The sequence below is a fragment of the Mobula birostris genome, chromosome 1, assembly GCF_030028105.1.
Source record: "Mobula birostris isolate sMobBir1 chromosome 1, sMobBir1.hap1, whole genome shotgun sequence".
Classification (NCBI taxonomy): Eukaryota; Metazoa; Chordata; class Chondrichthyes; order Myliobatiformes; family Myliobatidae; genus Mobula; species Mobula birostris.
The window spans coordinates 109,564,683-109,586,613 of record NC_092370.1 but is presented as its reverse complement, the minus strand read 5'-3'; the positions used below and the strand labels follow the sequence as shown (position 1 = coordinate 109,586,613).

Sequence of the window (21,931 nt, the reverse complement as noted above, 5' to 3'; positions counted from 1 at the left end):
TTGAGGTTTGGTCTCTGACTTGGCCACTCCAGGACATTAACTTTGTTGTTTTTAAAGCCATTCCTGTGTCGCTTTGGCTTTATGCTTGAAGCCATTGTCTTGCTGAAAAACAAATCATCTTCCAAGTCGCAGTTCTCTTGCAAACTACATCAGGTTTTCCTCCAGGATTTCCCTGTATTTTGCTGCATTAATTTTACCCTCTATCTTCACAAGCCTTCCCGGGCCTGCTGCAGTGAAGCATCCCCTACAGCATGAAGCAGCCACCACCATGTTTCACAGTAGGAATGGTGTGTCTTTGATGCTATGTAGTGTTTGGCTTTCACCAAATACAACATTTAGTCTGATGACTAAAAAGCTTAATTTTGGTTTCATCAGAGCATAGAACCTTCTTCCAGCTGACTTCGGTCCCCACATGTTGTCTGACAAACTCTAGCTGAGATTTCATGTGATTTTTTTTTCCCAACAGTGGCTTTCTTTGCCACTCTCCCATAAAGCTGCAACTGGTGAGGCATCCCGGGCAACAGTTGTTCTATGTGCAACCTCTCCCATCTCATCCTCTGAAGCTTGAAACTATTTCAAAGTTGTCATCGCTCTCTTGGTGGCCTCCCTCACTATTTCCCTTCTTGCACAGTCACTCAGTGTTTGAGGGCGGCCTCATCCCGGCAGCTTTAGCGCTGTGTGATATTTTTTCCATTTCTTGATGATTGACTTAACTGTACTCCAAGGGATATTCAGTGACTTGGAAATTTTCTTGCACCTCCTGACTTGTGCTTTTCAATAACCTTATTGTGGAGTTGCTTGGTGTGTTCTTTTGCCTTCATGGTGTAGTTTTGCCAGGATAGTGACTCACCAGCAGTTGGACCTTCCAGATACAGGTGATTTTTACTAAAATCAGATGAAATGCCTTGACTACACGCAGATCTCCAAAAACAGATCTCTGTATAACTAACTACTGCTAAAGCCAATTGGGTGCATCAGTGATGACTTGGTGTGTCATAGTAAAGGGGTTGAATACTTATGCAGTCAATTATTTTGTGTTTTATATTTGTAATTAATTTAGATCACTTTGTAGAGCTCTGTTTTCACTTTGACATGAACAAGTCTTTTTTTCTGTTTTTCAGTGTCATAATAGCCAGATTAAATCCACTGTGATTCAATGTTGTAAAACAATAAAACATGAAAACTTCCAAGGGCAGGGATGAATACTTTATATAGGCACTGTACATGAAAGTATTGCATTTGGCAGTATAAGTAGAGATATAAAGTTCATCGAAAAACACTTAAAACTTGTACATGCCTTAACACTGTTAGCTTTATCCTCAAAGTTCCCCCTAATGCATCATTTAATGTTTCTTTCCTTAATTGCTTTTTGTCCCCTAGGATATTGAATGCTTGGCCAGTGATGGGATGTTGTTAGTCAGTTCCTGCCTCTCTGGACAGATCAGAGTGTGGGATGCACAAACCGGTGATTGTCTGACCATCATATCAAACTCAAGGTATTTATTAACTCAGATTTCTACCATTAAATCTCAGGTTTTCATATGAATCTTCTCACAATTAGGAAGTTTTGCACTTGGTACATTGCTGCAGACAAAGTAGGAGTATATAATTTGCCAAACAGGATTCCACACCATAATGCAACACACAAAATGCTGGAGGAACTTATTGGGTCAGACAGAATCTATGGAGGGAAATGGACAGTTGACACTTTGGGTCAAGACCCTTAAGGACCTGAACTGCTGAGTTCCTCCAGCATTTTTTGTGTTGCTCCAGATTGCCAGCATCTGCAGTCTGTCTTGTGTGGCCACACCATGTTACCCCCCCCCCCCCACCAGAAAGCACTTTACATCCAAGAGGTACAGAACGTAGAATGATTTACAAGGGACATCCAACAGGAACTAAACGTTGTGAGCAAGTTTAGTAGGTCAGCAATTGTGTTTCTACAGGTAATAGAGTTCCTACAGAAACAAAATCTAGCTCCAAACTTATTAACGAACTGATTACAAGTTGATTAAGTTGGTTGAATTTGCTTTTATGTTTTTACATGATAATGATCATGGATTAGGTGCTTCTTCCAAAATACATTAGTATTTAATCATAGCACTATTACTTCGTAAGGGAGAATACCTTTTGTTTAATGTATGCAATTATTGTTTTGTAAATAAAATATTTTGTTTATATATTACGTATTTTAAAGCAATCACATTTCCATACAGAACAAAGGAACACAAGAGCATAAGAAATAGTAGCAGACAAATGTGACACAGTGGTGCAGCTGGATCTGCTGTTTTCTGTGTAGAAATAGAGTTTGGGTTTTCCCTGTTGCTGAGTGCCCCCATCCTAAAGACATCCAGGTTGGTAGATTAATTGCCCGCTGCAAATTGCCCTTGGTGTGTAGGTGAATGTTCTTGAAGGATAATGGAAATGTGGCTTGACAATTAGTACAGACACTGAAGGATTGAAGGGTCTGTTTCCATGCTGTGTGACTGGCAGATGCTACAACAGTGGTGTGGCCCATCTTTAGGATTAGGTGCCTCTTCCACCTTTCTGTTTTATTTTATTTATTTTATTCAGCAATACAGTGCGGTGTAGGCCCCTTGGCCCTACGAACTGTACCAGCCCAGCAACCCCTGACAACCCTGAGTTAACCTTAGCCTCATCACGGGACAATTTACAATGACTAATTAACCTACCTGGTATGTCTTTGGACTGTGGGAGGAATCTGGAGCACCCATGGGAAACCCACACATTTTGTGAGGAGGACAGACAAACTTCTTACAGAGGATGCTGGAATTGAACTCTAAATTCTAACATCTCAAGCTGTAATAGCATCAGGCTAACCATTATGCTACAGTGGCACCTGATTCCTATATTCTGTGAGTGCACAAAAATCTTATTGATCTCAATTTTGAATATTCTCGATAACCAAGCACCCATAACCCTCAGATTTCCAAGCCTCTACTTAAAGAAAATCTCCTCATTACTATCCTAAGAGACCAGTGTTTAAGCTTTAAATGATGTTCCCTGAATCTGGACTTTCCAGCTTTAGAAAACAACTTCTTAAGATATACCTTTATCAATCCCTCTCAAAATCTACATGCCTGCTATCTCTCTTCAGTCCACCATCATCTCAGAATAATCTTTCCTCTCTATTCCTATTCTCCTCCTAACCTCACCACCTCTCCTCATCTCACCTCTCCACACTCAGTCCTGATGCAGGGTTTCAACCCAAGCATTAACAGTTGCTTTCCTACCAGAAATGTTGCCTGACCTACTGAGTTCTTCTAGCAGTTTGTTTGTTGCTTCAGATTTCAGCATCTTGTGTCTCCTGTCAAAATCTTGTATGTTTTAATGAGCTCTTCTCTCATTATTCTGCAATCCACTAACTAATGGTCAATCTTATTCAATCACCTCAGAGGATAAACGCTTCATCTCAGGAATCCACTGAATCTGCACTGTACTGACTTCAAAGCAAGTAGGTTCTCTGGACCAAGATAGCCACTCTACTTCAAAACATTAGGATTGTGGAAGTATTCTGAATGTGAAATCTGTTTCCTGCTTCAGAACTACAGAGTTATGAATTCCAGGCAAAGTGGAAAATACTTTAAAGTTTATCTTTTTCTATTATATATTTATAGGCAATGGAAGGATAGCAACATTTTCCATGAGCGACAAGAAAGCCGTGAATATATATCAGATCCTGAAAATGGAGAAGACGATGTATACGAAAATGATTACAATTTCCCGAGGAAACTGACTCCTACTCAACCCCTTTTCACTGATCAGCCAGATTTATCCAGTTTGATAGACACCAACTTTGCAGAAAAGTCTACAGTTCCAAGACAGCGAATTATTTCTGAAATTTCACGAGAAACTGGCTATGACTTTGGTCAAACTTATGATAAAGCATATGAGGATCATAAAATACTGAATGTGCAGAACTTGAGGAGTTTTCCATCCCACCCACCAACTTTGAAGTCTTCTCAAACATCAGTGAGTCTAAAGTCACAGGGTTGGGATGGCTACTGCAACCACAGGAGGAAGAGTTTAGGAGATGAGCCATTCCCTATGTATGAGAAAACCTCACCTCTTCCTATGTGGGACGGAGACTGTGAAAGCTCTGTTTGGAGTTTAGGCATACAGGGTAATCTGATTGCAACAGGAAGAAGTAATGGGCAACTTGAGGTAAAAATTCTATTTCTAACTTTTGAAGAATTGATAAATGAAGCTTTAATTATCTTTGGAAATTCTTCCAAGAAATATTGAAAAGAAGAAATTGAAGAGGCTTTTCCTTAAATATAATTTAGTAGATCTCAACTAAATGCATGGTAGCATCCAATTGGAACATCATTTATCCAACTAGTTCTATTGAAATTCACTCTAACTCTAAATACAGCTTGCATCTATCCTTGAATGATTCCGAGATTTTGGTGCCACTGTTGCTGGTTAGAGGGAGGAGTCTGACCTGACGTCACTAGAAGTAGTTTGATTGGTTTCAGTATTCTCTGAATTTTGTTTCTGTGCTTAACAATGGTTTCCTTGGTCTGTACAGCACAAGCAAGGTAAGTTGTTAAAAGAGAATGACTTGAAAATGTCGAAATACTGTTAAATAGCTTACTGTTTTGCCTTGAAACATAAAGGGTGAGATATAAAACTGTGTCCAATGTCAGTGGAACTCTTTCCTTAATAGTAGTTCTGAACCCCTCAGAAAAGAAGGGAAAAGAATGGAGAGAAAAATGCTGTAAGCTTTTTTTAGTATTAAAGTTATATTGTATAAATTATAACTTATCTTAATACCTGAACCTAACTGGTTTATTTCAGGTGTGGAATGCTACAGATGGAACACTACGTTGCAGTAATGAAGACGGTTCATCAGGGATAACAGCATTGGCATTTATCACAAACAGGTGACAATTGGATATATGTCATGGATGTACCCCATGAATCCTCAGATAACATCTTGAACTTGAAGTTAATTGCCAAATCCTTCCTTTGGTTTAGGCTCATTCCGTTTCATAGAACTGAACGTTCATAGAACACTGTGCATTCTGGTATTTTGTGATATTTTCATGACCTCTGTTAATAATGTAAAAAATGTACTGTGAATGAGGCATGGTAGTTTGACTGAAACATGTTTTACACTTGGCTTCAGATTTAATGTTTTCTCAACCTACGTATGAGCCACCCACCTTAGAAAGAAATGTGACAATGGCTGAACTGGGTTGAACAAAGTTCACTGTGACTAAACTTAAAAGTTTTATCATATTATAGGGAGATGAGCATAAAGTTCTGATGGATTTAGCAGAATAGTTTTGTCAATAGATGATAAACTGGATGCAGTATTAATGATTAATTTAATTGAAAGTCCTGATCCTGCACCCAGTTTTAACCTATTTGCCTTCCAAGGCATATTTTATGGATTCCCATCACTTCTTTCCACACGAACAAGTATTTTTTTGTATGATAGTTAGCCACAGTTTTTTTTTTGTATTATCAAAGTACTTAAGAATTATTTCATATTCTTTACAAATAGTAGTTTTGTAACATCAGCTATGATTTTGCACCTAATAAAGGAATGTGGAGTGCGAAAGATAAAATTTATCGTTAAGTTGATTGGGTCAGTTTGGAAATTCAGTATACATTTGTTTTTGCGACACCAAAACATGGAAATTGTCTTATATCTGTTCTCAACAAAGTAATTCCCCTTTCTCTTACAGAATTGTTACAGCAAGATTGAATGGTTCATTAGATTTCTATTGTTTAGACACCAATAAGACTTTTAACCAGCTACAGTACCGAGGTAGGGCAATTTTAAATTGTTATTTTCCTTCTGTTTCTGACATTACTTTTCATTTTCCATTTTTAACTATAAGTTAGGAGCCTGTTAACTAATCCTAAACCTGATGGCCCATGAAAAACCACAAAGTAGGTGTGGGATTAGCTTGAATACTCCTCATAAAAAAAGCTGGAGCTGCCATAAGTGGTTGCCTTCTTTGTTGTACTGTTCTGTGACTAGTATATGGTTAACAAATGAATAAAACAGCCCAACTGTTCCAATTTTACTGATTACTTACAAAAGCTCATTGATATGTGTGATATTTACAAAATTATTATCCTTAAGTTCATGTCCTCCGAAGCATTTCTAATGTCTGTGTTATAAATAATCAGCACAAAACCTGTAGTCAGCAATGAAATGAATGCTGAAATCATCTCAGTTTCCCACTGAGCACTCTTTCTGTAATGACCTTATTCTTCTGTATGTTGTTCCACTTCGTACTCCTTCATCAGCGGCAGAACAACTGTTTGTGTGAAGTCCATTATCTTTGCATTTCTTAAAATCTGAACAACGTTACATTTTTAGATGTGCCTTCAGTCACTGCTTTTAATGTTACTGGCAAATAGCTGCTAGATTTTTCAAGCAACCTGTTTGTAAACTAATTTGAGCCATTTCTCTGTGTTAAAGAGTATAAAGTATAAATATAATTGTATATATATATATAAAGTATATACAAATTGATAAATTGTTTTTTTATTCCACATTTGGATCACTAACTCCTTTTCTGTTCAGGAACACCCAACAGGTCTAGCATCCCCTCATCGTCAGTTTTTAGCAGTAATGATGTCATAGTTTGTCAGCTGACCCACATGGTTCATTGTGCACATCAAAAGCCTATTACAGTACTGAAAGCAGCTGCTGGCCGTGTAGTAACTGGTAGTCAAGATCACACACTCAGAGTGAGTATAATTCAACTACTTTTAAGTGACAATGGTTTTGTGTTTGGTAAGAATATCAGCTCTGGATAAAATTTTCATACCATTGAAGGACCAGATTCATAATTTGGGCTGGCACTACTCATCAGCAGAGTATATCCATTCTATGGGTTGCATCATGCTCTCAATGACACTGCTGTTCTACCACTTCAAGACAATTGAGCTGGCACACTGGGAGAATGAGAGCAAACAATCCAAAACTTTGTCTTCATTCAATCATCTTTTGTGATATAATTGACAAAAACAGTCACAAAGCAAAGGCACTCTGCTGACTGCCACTGACATTAAACCTCTATGCTGAGGTCTTTGCAAACCTGACCACTTCTAGGAAGCCACCTTTCAGCAAAGGCAGAAATCTGTGATGAAATTTGCCACCACATCCAGTGTGCCCTTTTTAAAGTGAGGTGCTGCCTGAGCTGCTTAATAGTTCCAGCATTTTCTGTTCTCATCGTTAGATTTCAAATCGATCTCAGTAATCATCGCAGATCTGGACTGGAAACAAGTCATCCTCAAGCAGGAGGGTCTGTCTAAGGAGAATATAATTGAAATAAAAGCAAAGCTCAGCAGCATTGTCATTGAACACAGACAAATGGGATTAGTGTAGATGGGTACCTTGATCATCATGGCTGAAGTTTTCATTCTGTATAACTATTGATCTAAAACAGAAGTTAATGTTTGGATGTCAGTGTTTATAGTGGAAACCTTCAGAAATTATTCCTATAATTCCTATCTTATATAGTGATTTACTGAAACATTCTTCTTCATTCTAGAGGGAAGTGCATTTCTTCACCTCTTTTCATAAGTTCTTGTCACAAAGAAAATGTTTTTTATCCATTATGTTCTCAATGGGAAACTATTGAGAAGTGAGCATAAAGTTTGTTATGTGAGGCTGAACTTTCCTGCTCAATCTTGACTGAGACCCAGAGAAAAACATCATTTGACTAGTCTATTGATTAGGGATATAATATTCACACATTTAATGTTGCTGCTAGGATCCACAGTACTTGCTGTTTGCCTAGGGAGGTCTGAAATAAATGTAGACTCCATGTAACTGAGGTGGCTTCAACCTCCACACTTCTAGAAAATGCAGTTCCTTATCAAATATGAAATAGACAAGTTGGTAATATTAGGATGCAGTTCCTTTCATTAATAGAACCTTGATGTCCCTGCCCATTATCAATTCTCCCTTATAACCAAATATTAGAATCATAGAAATATACTGTAGAGCATAGAAATGGGCCTTTTTCACCCATCATGATATCTATCTACACAAATCTCATATGCCGTTTTAGGCTGTAGCTCTCCACACCTTTGCTATCTAAGTAATTGTCCAAATGCCTTTTAAATTGGAATATTGTAATTGTATCTCCCTCCACCTACTTCCTCAGGCAGTTTGTTCCAGATATTCACCATCCTCTTTGTGAGGAAACTTAACCTTCAGATTTCCTTCAAATTTCTCCCCTCTCACTTTATACTTTTTTCTGTAGTTCTAGACTCCCTCTGTCCTGGGAAGAACATTCTGACTATCTATCCTATCCTGTGCCCCGCATAATTCTACAAACTTTTATAAGGTCACCTCTCAGCCTTCTACATTCTAGTGAAAGTAAACCCAGTCAATCCGATCTCTCCTGATAATTACACGTTCAATTCAGGCATCTTCCTGATGAATCTCTTGTGCTTTCACTCTTCCTGTAGTTTGGTGACCAGAACAATATACTCTGTGGTTTAACCCATGTATTGAACAGTTGCACAATGACATGCCAAGTCCTGTTCTCGATATCTTGGCTACAAAGCAGGTGTTAGGGGAGGATGCCAAATGCCTTTTTCACTACTTCATTGGCTTGTTTCTTCTTTTTCAAGGAGCAGTGAACTTGCAGCAATAAATCACTCCGTTGGAAGTTGAAGCCACCTCAGTCCTATAGTCTCCACTTTTCCAGGCATCAAAGGTCCCTGCCATTTACTTTATATGTTCCACCAGAACCTGACCTCCTAAAATGTATTATCTGTCTCACACTTGTATGGATTAAATTTCATCTACCCTGTCCACCCCACTTAGCAGTGCAGTTTAATTGCATAGTATGATTCCATACTCATTTTCAGTTTTGAATTAAGTCACTTGAAAGAGTAGTTGTACTGGACTATTATTGATCTTCTCTTCCTCTTACAGATATATCGGCTTGAGGACTCCTGTTGCCTTTATACATTGCAGGGTCACTCAGGAGGGATCACTGCAGTTTATATAGACCAGGTAACACTAAAGGGAAAAAAAATGTTTTTCTGGGAAGCAACAATAGTATTGACAGTATAATCATTTGTAGCATTTTGTGTTAAACTTTACACTAACTTTAAGATAAATTGCTACAATTCCTGCAAGTCTGCATGTTAATGCATTAATTTTCTGCCAAAACCTTTGCTTTCATAGAAACATAGAAAATAGGTGCAGGAGTAGGCCATTCAGCCCTTCGAGCCTGTACCGCCATTCGGTATGATCATGGCTGATCATCTAACTCAGAACCCTGTACCTGCCTTTTCTCCATCCCCCCTGATCCCTTTAGCCACAAGGGCCATATCTAACTCCCTCTTAAATATAGCCAATGAACTGGCCTCAACTGTTTCCTGTGGCAGAGAATTCCACAGATTCACCACTCTCTGTGTGAAGAAGTTTTTCCTCATCTCGGTCCTGAAAGACTTCCCCTTTATCCTTAAACTGTGACCCCTCGTTCTGGACTTCCCCAACATCGGGAACAATTTTCCTGCATCTAGCCTGTCCAATCCCTTTAGGATTTTATAAGTTTCAATAAGATCCCCCCTCAATCTTCTAAATTCCAGCGAGTACAAGCCTAGTCGATCCAGTCTTTCATCATATGAAAGTCCTGCCATCCCGGGACTTCACTTGTATTGAAAACCTGTTTCTTGTCTTTGAGTGAAGTGATAATATGCTTAACGCATAAAATTAAGTTGATGCTTTTGTCTTCCGAAGGAGATTCAAATAAAGCACTATCATTTACTCATATGTCGATGCAGTGATTTTTAATGTTCTTATTTGCTGGCCTAAAAATTTCATAAATTTGATTTGTTCAAATGTTGCTCTTAAGGCAAAAATGACAATACTTGATAAGTCTCATAATGATTATAAAGTACTGTAGGACATTTTGTGAAAGAAAGCTTTGTTTTTCCTTTCTACCTGCTTATGGTTATTTAAATTATGCACATGTATTGAATTGCAATGTGTTGGCATGACTAAGTTGCCATTCAAAAAAAAAAGTTGACCTTTTCCTGGGCTTTGTCAGTGAGTGCTGATAACCAGAGATAACTGAGCTCCGGTTGTGGCATTCTCTTGCTGAGCAGACTATTTTTCTCACAGAAAAATACTGTATGATCAAATTTTGCCCAGTGCATGAAATGGTTAGTTCATTGCAGTGGTAGGAACATTTTTGTTAAGGATCCGTGCTATTAGCCAGAATGCCGTCATCTTCAACAAAATATGATAGTCCTTTGCTGGAGTCATAGAGTAAGTGTTTTGTAAATACTGTAAGAAGGTGTTATCAGCAGCTTTGTTGTGACCAGGAATGGAATTAGCAACTGTAAGGAAACAAAAAAAATGAAACAAGATGGTAATGATGGTAAATTTTCTTCTAAAAAAAATGGCTAGCAAAGTTTAAGTTATGGAAGTTTTCTTTTTTCATGTAACTCACATAATAACCATATATATACTAATAATATAAAGCAGTTAGCAACTGCCATTATTTCTACCATTTTCAAGATTAAGAATACTATCTCAAGTTTGTTTTTCTTGTTTGTGCTGTCTAATCATATGTTCTATGTCATGTGTTTTGAATGAATCATGATGAGCATGCCAAGCAGAAGGATGGTCAGTCACCTCTCAGCTTTAATAACTTGTACAGTTACAATTCTTGAAATGTATTCTTTCTCTCTTTAGACAATGACACTGGCTAGTGGAGGCCAAGATGGGGCTATTTGTCTCTGGGATGTATTAACCGGAAGTCGACTAAGTCACATGCATGGTCATCGTGGTGATGTTGTTTCTCTCATTTGTACCTCAAGTTGTGTGATCAGTGGTGGATTAGATGACATCATCTGTATATGGGATCGCAGCACTGGTATCAAACTCTACTCCATTCAGCAAGTAGGTGTTGATGTTTTTGTTCCATTTTATGACTGTTTTAGTGTTGTCTGGACAATCTTTAAACAAAATTAAATGTAAATGCTAATTCAAAGCAATAATGTTCATTAAGCAGAATAATATAACAAATGTTATGGTCTGGTCTTTATCTAAATAACTTAATCGCCATGCTTAAGGAAACTTGCTCTCTCCCTAGCTATACCCTTTATATATATTTCCACATCTTAAAATTCTTTATCTTATCTGCCAGGGACCCTCATAGGCCCATTTTTCCCTCTCTGAATTTCTTGAATTGAATTGACTTTATTTTTTACATCCTTCACATACATGAGGAGTAAAAATCTTTATGTTACATCTTCATCTAAATGTGCCATGTGCAGTCATAGTAATTTATAATGAATAGATCAGTCAGTGTAATATAGAGTACACTCAAATCAGCGTGAGTTCATCAGTCTGATGGCCTGGTAGAATAAGCTGTCCTGAAGCCTGTTGGTCCCGGCTTTTATGCTGCGGTACCACTTCCCGGATGGTAGCAGCTGGAATAGATTGTGGTTGGGATGACTTGGGTCCCTAATGATCCTATGGACCCTTTTACACACCTGTCCTTGTAAATGTCCTGAATCATGGGAAGTTCACAACTACAGATGCGCTGGGCTATCCACAGCACTCTCTGCAGAGTCCTGTGATTAAGGGAGGTACAGTTCCCATACCAGGCAGTGATGCAGTCAGTCAGGATGCTCTCAATTGTGCCCCTGTAGAAAGTTCTTAGGATTTGGGAGCCCATACCAAACTTCCTCAACCGTCTGAGGTGAAAGAGGTGCTGTTGTGCCTTTTTCACCACACAGCTGGTGTGCAGACCATATGATGTCAATACTGAGGAACTTGAAGCTGTTCACCCTCTCAACCCCAGATCCATTGATGTCAATTGGGGTTAGTCCATCTCCATTCCTCCTGTAACCCACAACCAGCTCCTTTGTTTTTTGTGACATTGAGGGAGAGGTTGTTTTCTTGACACCACTGTGTCAGAGAGATGACTACATTCCTTGTAATTCTCAAAGGATTTGTCTGATCCCATCTCCCTGAACCTGATATATCTGAGAAAAGATGTGCTGGCATTGTAAATGGTCCAGAGGAAGTTTAGAAGAATGATTCTGGAAATGAAAAGGTTAATGTATGAGGAGCAGTTGATGGCTCTGGGTTGGTACTTGCTGGAGTTTAGAGCAGTGAGAGGGGGTGTTCTCATTGAAGCCTATCAAATATTGAAGGCCTAGTTAGAATGTATGTGGGGAGGTCTAGGACCGGAGGACATAGTCTCAGAATAGAGATGAGGAGGAATTTGTTTAGCCAAAGGGTGGTGAATCTATGAAATTCATTGCCATAGACCGGGTGTGGAGGCTGATCATTGAGTATATTTAAAGTAGAGTTTGATAGGTTCTTGATTAGTCAGTGTGTCAAAGGTTATGAGTAGTAGGCAGAAGAATGGAGTTGAGAGGGATAGTAAGTCAGCCATGATGGAGTGGCAGAACAGAATCAGTGGGTTGAATGGCCTAATTCTGCTCCTATGTCTTATGGTCATGTGCCTCCTTTTTCCTGACCAAAGCTTAATATCCCATGTCAAACAGGGTTCCCTATTTCTGCCTTTCCTTTCACTCCAGGAACATGCTGGCTTTGAACTCTTCCTAAGTCTTTCACTTTCTAGATAATCCTTTTATTTGTTAACACACTCTCCCAAACGAGCTTTGCAAGCTCCAGTCTAGTGCCATCAAAAATAGATGTCCCAATTTAAGCAACACACATCAAAGTTGCTGGTGAATGCAGCAGGCCAGGCAGCATCTCTAGGAAGAGGTACAGTCAACATTTCAGGCCGAGGCCCTTCGTCAGGACTAACTGAAGGAAGACTTACTAAGAGATTTGAAAGGGGGAGGGGGAGATCCAAAATGATAGGAGAAGACAGGAGGGGGAGGGATGGAGCCAAGAGCTGGACAGGTGATTGACAAAGGGGATACGAGAGGACCATGGGACAGGAGGTCCGGGAAGAAAGACAAGGGGGGGGACCCAGAGGATGGGCAAGAGGTATATTCAGAGGGACAGAGGAAGGAAAAGGAGAGTGAGAGAAAGAATGTGTGTATAAAAATAAATAACAGATTGGGTACAAGGGGAGGTGGGGCATTAGCAGAAGTTAGAGAAGTTGATGTTCATGCCATCAGGTTGGAGACTACCCAGACGGAATATAAGGTGTTGTTCCTCCAACCTGAGTGTGGCTTCATCTTTACAGTAGAGGAGGCCGTAGATAGACATGTCAGAATGGGTATGGGAGGTGGAATTAAAATGTGTGGCCACTGGGATATCCTGCTTTCTCTGGCGGACAGAGCGTAGGTGTTCAGCAAAGCGGTCTCCCAGTCTGCGTCACGTCTGGCCAATATATAAAAGGCCACATCGGGAGCACCGGACGCGGTATATCACCCCAGCCGACTCACAGGTGAAGTGTTGCCTCACCTGGAAGGACTGTCTGGGGCCCTGAATGGTGGTAAGGGAGGAAGTGTAAGGGCATGTGTAGCACTTCTTCCGCTTACAAGGATAAGTGCCAGGAGGGAGATCAGTGGGGAGGGATGGGGGGGACGCATGGACAAGGGAGTCGCGTAGGGAGCGATCCCTGCGGAAAGCAGAGGGGGGGGAGGGAAAGATGTACTTAGTGGTGTGATCCCGTTGGAGGTGGCGGAAGTTACGGAGAATAATATGTTGGACCCGGAGGCTGGTGGGGTGGTAGGTGAGGACCAGGGGAACCCTATTCCTAGGGTGGCGGGAGGATGGAGTGAGAGCAGATGTACGCGAAATGGGGGAGATGTGTTTGAGAGCAGAGTTGATAGTGGAGGAAAGGAAGTTCCTTTCTTTAAAAAAGGAGGACATCTCCCTCGTCCTGGAATGAAAAGCCTCATCCTGAGAGCAGATGCGGTGGAGACGGAGGAATTGCGAGAAGGGGATGGGATTTTTGCAAGAGACAGGGTGAGAAGAGGAATAGTCCAGATAGCTGTGAGAGTCAGTAGGCTTATAGTAGACATCAGTAGATAAGTTGTCTCCAGAGATAGACAGAAAGATCTAGAAAGGGGAGGGAGGTGTCGGAAATGGACCAGGTAAACTTGAGGGCAGGGTGAAAGTTGGAGGCAAAGTTAATAAAGTCAATGAGCTCAGCATGCGTGCAGGAAGCAGCGCCAATGCAGTCGTCGATGTAGCAAAGGAAAAGTGGGGGACAGATACAAGAATAGGCACGGAACATAGATTGTTCCACAAAGCCAACAAAAAGGCAGGCATAGCTAGGACCCATACGGGTTCCCATAGCTACACCTTTAATTTGGAGGAAGTGGGAGGAGCCAAAGGAGAAATTATTAAAAGTAAGGACTCATTCCGCTAGACGGAGCAGAGTGGTGGTAGAGGGGAACTGATTAGGTCTGGAATCCAAAAAGAAGCAGAGAGCTTTGAGACCTTCCTGATGGGGGATGGAACTATATAGGGACTGGACATCCATGGCGAAAATAAAGCGGTGGGGGCCAGGGAACTTAAGATCATCGAAAAGTTTAAGAGCATGAGAAGTGTCACGAACATAGGTCGGAAGAGATTGAACAAGGGATAAAACCGTGTCGAGGTATGCAGAAACGAGTTCCGTGGGGCAGGAGCAAGCTGAGACAATAGGTCGGCCAGGACAGGCAGGTATGTGGATCTCGGGTAGGAGGTAGAAACGGGAAGTGCGGGGTGTGGGAACTATAAGGTTGGTAGCAGTGGTTGGGAGATCCCCTGAGCGGATAAAATCGGTGATGGTGTGGGAGACAATGGCCTGGTGCTCCTTAGTGGGGTCACGATCGAGGGGTAAATAAGAGGAGGTATCCGCCAGTTGTCGCTGTGCCTCGGCAAGGTAGAGGTCAGTACGCCAGACTACAACAGCACCCCCCTTATCAGCAGGTTTAATAATAAGGTTAGGATTAGTGCGGAGGGAGTGGAGAGCAGAGCGTTCCGAAGGAGTGAGGTTGGAATGGGAACAAGATGCGGTGAAGTCGAGACGGTTGATGTCCTTTCGGCAGTTAGCGATAAAGAGATCCAGAGCAGGCAGAAGACCAGAGCGGGGTGTCCATGAAGAAGAGGAGGGTTGAAGACGGGAGAAGGGGTCATCAGTAGGGGTGGAAGAGTCCTTGCCGAAGAAGTAGACTCGGAGACGGAGACAGCGGAAGAAAAGTTCCGCATCATGGCAAACACGGAACTCGCTGAGGGGTGGGCGAAGGGGGACAAAGGTGAGGCCCTTACTGAGAACAGAGCGTTCTGCCTCCGACAGTTGAAGGTCGGAGGGGATGGTAAAGACCCGGCACGGATGAGAGCTGGGATCAGAGCGGGGAGGGGGAAGGCTGGGGGTGTCAGTGGAGAGGGGAGGGTTGGGGTGAGAGGAAGATGGAGCCTCTGAGGACCCAGGAGCTGACGATGGGATCTGAAGGAGACGGGATTGCAGAGTATTGGTGGGGGAAGGGGAGACGGGAGTCACAATAGCAGCACATAAAGACCCGGCCTGGAGTTTAAGGCTGGAGTCGCAGTTGGTGGTTGCACAATCGCTTTGAAGGTGTCCTTGGGGGTTAAATCGTCCCAATTTGAGACTTTAACTACTTTAACTTGTGGACCAGTGCTGTCATTATTCATAATAATCTTAGTCCAATCTGCTCATAGATAACATTGCCACCAGCTCCATGCCTATTCCATATTAGTGAATGTAGATGTGTTATTTTTAAAGGACGAGTTCAGCTTACTTTATAGCTATCCTGCAAGGATATAACAAGAGAATAGTTGAATTTGATAACATTAATCAAGATGCTAAGGCCCTGTTTCTTTGAAAGTGTCATCCAATTCAGGCTTAGTTCAGTCACTTCCAGAATTGTGAAGAGCTGACCTGGACACCATTCTCTTATGACGTTAACTCATAATTCTGTAATTTTCTATGTGCATGTACAAGGATTTTACTACTTTATACAGAAACACTATTATTGCCTTTTCTGGACATCAAAGAATAGGTAATAAATGCATGTTTGCTGGTAGAACCCATATCCCAGATCTATGAGTGGAATTTTGAAATATATAGCTCTGGCATTTTCCAGAAGATCATTCAGAAAATTGACTAAAATGTTTTTTTTCTCAATTGATTCAATTTTGAATTTTGGAAAGTTGCATAAATCCAGTGCATGAAGACATCATATTCAATAATTATACAATTATCAAAATAATATGTTTGCTAAGAAGACTGATTTGTAACCTTAATTAACTGCTAAACAACTTCTCCTTGCTGCAGCTGTGTAAGAATGCAATGCCTGTAACTTAAATCACACGGTTCTTGAGTTATTAGCAATGTACAGTGTGTCTCTTTATGTACTTATTCTGTAGTGTTAGGGGCTGGTTGCAATATTACATACTGTATGGTACAAGAAAGGTAAAGGTTCAACCACCACTAATGCTGCAGTGCTATCTTTATGCTGATCAAGTTTAATGCTGACAGGAAGTATTTTCTATTGAGACACAATTGTCACCAATACAATAAGTGCTGTCACTCGAATTACAGCACACTAGAGTTTCAAAGTAAATCTCTCTCAAGTCGAGTTTATGATCGTATACACAAGTATGATGAGGTAGCCGGTGGAGTGAAAAGCCTGTGGCAGCATCACAGACATGTAGATTCAGATAACACAACACAGAACTAAAGTTGTGTCTAAATTATATAAGACAGAAGAAAGAAAAGACTGCAAAATAAGATATTAGTGTAAAAAATAAAAATGGAGAATTCTCTCAAAAGAATGTATCCATGGTAGTGCAAAAGGAGGTGCGTAGTGCTCTGGTGCTAAGGTAGGACAAGGGTTGTGCATATCGATTCAAGAAACTAATGGTAATATGAGGCTAGGTATTCAGGATGTGAGACCTCAAGCCTCTGTACCTTCTGTCTGATGGTAGCAGTGAGAAGTTACTTGCATCAATCTTAATCAGTTTTTATGTTCCATGCAAACCAGTGAGTCTGGAATTGTCAAAGAACTCAAGAAATGTTTTCAGTTAAAACAACTGCTACTGTCGTACAGCCGTTTGGATAAGGTTTACTGAAGTACAAAAGTATTATCTTGTGACATTAAAAGTCTGTAGTAGATTTTTTATGCCTCTTACCATTTTCTTGCAGGACGTAGGTTGTGGAGCTAGTTTGGGGGTGATATCTGACAACCTCCTCGTGACGGGGGGACAAGGCTGCGTCAGCCTCTGGGACATTGGCTACGGGGACTTGCTTCAAACTGTCTACCTGGGCAAAAGTAATGAGCTGCAGCTTGTTCGGCAGCTGCTGGTCTTGGACAATGCTGCCATCGTGTGTGACTTTGGCAGTGAACTTAGCCTCGTTTACTTCCCGTCTGTGCTGGAGAAACTAGACTGAATGAAGGAGGGAGTTCTATACTGATGAGATTTTGCCTCAAGGAAGAAGCATTGATGCAATTTTCAATCATGGTCTTGAGTATTTGAGTGACTAGAGATGTGATACACTGGATGGTTAGAAGCTCAAGTGCATGGGGACAGATCTGCACAATATGCTGGGGGTCTTTACTTTGTGTCAGCGAGCAGATTTTGATTTTTATGGTTAATGTAACAAAGCTTCAGAACTGCAGGCATGGTGAAGGGCAACAAATCTGCTCTCAAGCACTTCGTTGATATAACAAGCACGTTAAAGTTTAGTAATCAAGCCTGATTTTATTTGGTTTTACAATATTGCTTCATGTGAATTAGGCATAACTGTGACGCAAAGATAGCACAGAGGTATTATTTTTTAAATTATTTTTTTAAATGCATTAAAGTTTAGGGAAGGAAAGTGTTGTGCAAGAGATGTTTAATCATGCAGATTGAGCAGTTTTTAGTTGGTAAAAATAAAGATATTGAATTTGCAAGAAAGCTAAACAAAGAAGAAAAATTGACAATACATAACTGGTTTGACTGTACACGGTAAGAAAAAGAGATGTGGTGAAATGTTCTCTAAAATGCCATCAAACCAGTTGTTATGTCAACTTTTGACTAAATACCTTTTTTGTTTCTCTCAAAAGAAAAAAAATGAAATGTTTAAATACATACAGCAGAATGGGGCTTATTCATATCTGAGGACTTCTTAAATTGAGGCTTCGCCTGTCTAGGTTCAGTCTACCTACTTCATGGACTGTCTACATCAAAATATTTGCTTGTCTCCATGTGCTGACGATCTCCATGTAAGTCAGACATTCTCTGTAATCTTATTATGACAGAATAATCCCAGTATAGCTGGCAGAGCTGTTCAGCACTCGCCTATGTTTCTGCCTCCTAACACTTGTGCATCATTATACCGTCTACAATCCATAGAGCCCTTGCTGGACAAATCTTGCCTAATAAATGCTCACATTTTTTTCATTCATTACTTTTGATCTAAAAGCAGCCTTCTGAATGAAGCTATCCATGTTTATTGAAATTGCTGACCAGGGTTGCTCAGGAGTGCATTCTTTCAGGACAGAAATTGCTACACTCCTCTGTCTTTATGGAGTTTGCTGAATGCAAGTACTGAGTTAAAAGTAGACTATTATTGTAGTACCATATCTGTGGCAATTGACAATACAGTCCCTTCACAGCAAAGGCAATTCAGCAGCTGCATTAATAGTAATATAATCTAAGCATTACGACTGAACTGAATGTTTTTTCAACATCTGAAACTGCCAGGAAATGTTTACCATAGCCTTTCTGCACAATTAGAATCAGAACCTTACAGATGGTACCTCATGTGCCTGCTCTCCAAAACATCTATTCAATTAGTACCTTTCCCCAATTCTTTTCCGATACATCTACCTTAATTTTCATTTCTAAAGTTTTATCTATTTTTCTAAACAATGAATTTTCACCAGATTTCCCCTAAGTCTTCTATATTTTGATGTTTGTTATTAAAACAACTACAATAATTTTAAGTCACAAAAATACATGGGATACCATTTTAGACAGTTAGCTGTTATCATTGTTTCATAATGCGCTTGCTATGAATGGATTATTCTGGTTGTTTAATCAAGTAATTGGTCGGAGTATTTAGTAAAAGATTATCAATGTGCATTTTGTTTTTGCTGCCATATGAGAAATTGATGGTTGTTTGCAGTCTATGAATATCATATTGTTACTGGTATGTTGCAAAATAGTGTTTGAAAATACAATACTTTGATTATGCAGATAAAGGTAGCCAGACCTCTTTAAGGATGCTCTTTGAATCATGAGGGTATAAGCTGAATCCTTTTTTTTTCCACATCCTCCATGCTTCCTGGTCACCATCTTGTCAGGACATGTGTGCACAGTTAAGATGAGTGATGGATAAATGAGTAATATTGCTGAAATTCTGTAATCACCCTGATAACCAACAGCTCAGTATTTTCTTCCCAACCAGCTGCAAAAGCAGTCTCCCATAACTCGGTTTAGTTGCACTTTTAATTTCTTGGAACAATTAATTTTCATGCATATAAAGAAATACTAAATTAGTGGAAGAGAGAATTAAACAGTTTTCAAATTCTGTATCAATGAAAACTTAATCAGCACTCTATTATCTGCCTGCTTAATTCAAAATATTTATTGTTTTTATGTTATTTTAAAGATTGTCTGTAATGCATCAAGTTGATGTCACTTATTTATAAGGAATAACTGTAAAAGGTGAAGAAGCGTACTGGAAATTTGTCCCATATCACACTACTGATAGGATGTTGGTCAGAATCGTTGCTTGGATACTTTAGCCAATTGTGGGCGGGAGGCTGGAGGAGATTTCCCACTCAACCAGTGGGGCATCATACCATGTTTGTTTTTCTAGTTTTCTATTTGTTTCCCTATAGCTCTGCCTTTTATGTCATTCTTGATTCTGTATTTTTTTTTTACTCCATACACTATTTTCATTCACTTCTCCAAGTCCTTTAGTTCTCTTTCACATCTCTGTCCTACTTCAACAGATGAGTTCAACCCGGAGAAGTGTGAGGTGGTACACTTTGGAAGGACAAACTCCAAGGCAGAGTACAAAGTAAATGGCAGGATACTTGGTAGTGTGGAGGAGCAGAGGGATCTGGGGGTACATGTCCACAGATCCCTGAAAGTTGCCTCACAGGTAGATAGGATAGTTAAGAAAGCTTAAGGGGTGTTAGCTTTCATAAGTCAAGGGATAGAGTTTAAGAGTCGCGAGGTAATGATGCAGCTCTATAAGACTCTGGTTAGGACACACTTGGAGTACTGTATCCAATTCTGGTCGCCTCACTATAGGAAGGACGTGGAAACATTGGAAAGGGTACAGAGGAGATTTACCAAGATGCTGCTTGGTTTAGAGAGTATGGATTAAGATCAGAGATTAAGGGAGCTAGGGCTTTACTCTTTGGAGAGGAGGAGGATGAGAGGAGACATCATAGAGGTATACAAGATATTAAGAGGAATAGATAAGTGGATAGCCAGCGCCTCTTCTCCAGGGCACCACTGCTCAATACAAGAGGACATGGCTTTAAGGTAAGGGGTGGAAAGTTCAAGGGGGATATTAGAGGAAGGTTTTTTACTCAGAGTGGTTGGTGCGTGGAATGCACTGCCTGAGTCAGTGGTGGAGGCAGATACACTAGTGAAATTTTTTGAGACTACTAGACAGGTATATGGAGGAATTTAAGGTGGGGCGTTATATGGGAGGCAGGGTTTGAGGGTCGGCACAACAATGTGGGCTGAAGGGCCTGTACTGTGCTGTACTATTCTATGTTCTATATGTTAACTCCTTTTTTCCTGAGCATCTTTCTCTTTTTTTTTCCATTTCTATTTTGGTCCATGCATTCCTCCATCTTCCCTTTTACAATTTTTGTCCCTCTAGCCTCTGTTTTGCACTTCATAGCATTGCTGATGAGTTTGGGAATTTGGAACCAAGTAGGGATATTAAACTTGCTGCTGTATTGAGCTTTTTTTAAAGTTACAGACTCTTTTTATTCAAAACCGAGAGATTGTTTCATATTTAAAGACAGAATGATGTTAGAATTTTTAAAAAGAAAAAATGCATTTGTTATGATTTTTGGCTCAATACTATGTACTAATACCATTCTTAACTGAGAGGATTCTAAACACATACTTTTCTCCTTTTGATCAATGGAATATTTCTTTTTAGGTTTCCATCTGAATAGGTCTCTTGAATATAAATAAATTACCTGCAGCCTCTCTTCTGTTTTGTTTTTAAGTTTTAGAGATTGGTAGAAAGTCAAAATTAGAAAAATGTACAGAACCAAAGAATATTTCTTAATTTTTTTGGAACAAAGTTAATAAAAAATGTAAATATTGATTTAATCTGTTTTTATACTAAGATGCGCTAAGTGGTTTATTTTTAGTTTGCAATTTATTTTCCACTTTTCTCCTCTCCCAAAGAAATAAAAGTATTCCCTGTTACTGGAAAATGATTCAGGGGGTGTTATCCTTGCCCGATTTGCTTGTAGTTAATGAACCTGCCATGGATTAAGAGATAAAGTATGAGTTACAGATCTCTAGCACTCTTGGTCAAATTACAGCTTTGGTAATGTTTTGAGTGTTTGGTTGATAAATTAATGAGTAGGTGTTCCATTCAGAAACATTGAACTTGTGGGTTCTAATACAACTGAGGCATTAGGGAAGGTATTTAGTGGATATAAGTGGAATAATGCTGGAGGTCACTACCAAGAAATGGAGTTAGGAACCAGGTAAGTAGGTTATGTAAAGCACAAAGACTTGCCCAAGTCAGATTCTTAGAGCCTAACAGACAATGCAATGAAAGTTGATTCATTAATGTACCATTATTGAACTGTAGGCCCAAAAATGTTTGTTAGACTGCAGACTGTTCAACCTGCTCTTCCAGGCATCAACCAAGTTCACTGATCCTATTCCTCTCATTTGTGCCCATCTCCGAACAGACTCAAGGGATCTGAATTAAGTTAATAAAATGGGAAGAATGGCTGTTAGAATCTTAGAGAAGGTGGTGTTTGTGTGGCA

The 21,931-nt window shown here is 40.0% G+C and overlaps 1 protein-coding gene across 3 annotated transcripts in view; it reads left to right on the top strand.

Moving 5' to 3' along the window:
- Positions 1 to 21,251, top strand: part of scap (SREBF chaperone) — a 122,943-nt gene extending 101,692 nt beyond the window's left edge. For all 3 annotated transcript variants that reach the window (XM_072259992.1, XM_072259972.1, XM_072259981.1), the window contains 8 exons: positions 1,381 to 1,496; positions 3,639 to 4,185; positions 4,822 to 4,907; positions 5,718 to 5,800; positions 6,569 to 6,735; positions 8,939 to 9,019; positions 10,712 to 10,918; positions 17,106 to 21,251. In XM_072259992.1, coding sequence (XP_072116093.1) covers positions 1,381 to 1,496; positions 3,639 to 4,185; positions 4,822 to 4,907; positions 5,718 to 5,800; positions 6,569 to 6,735; positions 8,939 to 9,019; positions 10,712 to 10,918; positions 17,106 to 17,351 — 1,533 coding nt within the window. In that variant the 3' untranslated portion in view covers positions 17,352 to 21,251. The remainder of the gene's footprint in view (positions 1 to 1,380; positions 1,497 to 3,638; positions 4,186 to 4,821; positions 4,908 to 5,717; positions 5,801 to 6,568; positions 6,736 to 8,938; positions 9,020 to 10,711; positions 10,919 to 17,105) is intronic.
- The last annotated feature ends 680 nt before the right edge of the window (positions 21,252 to 21,931 follow it).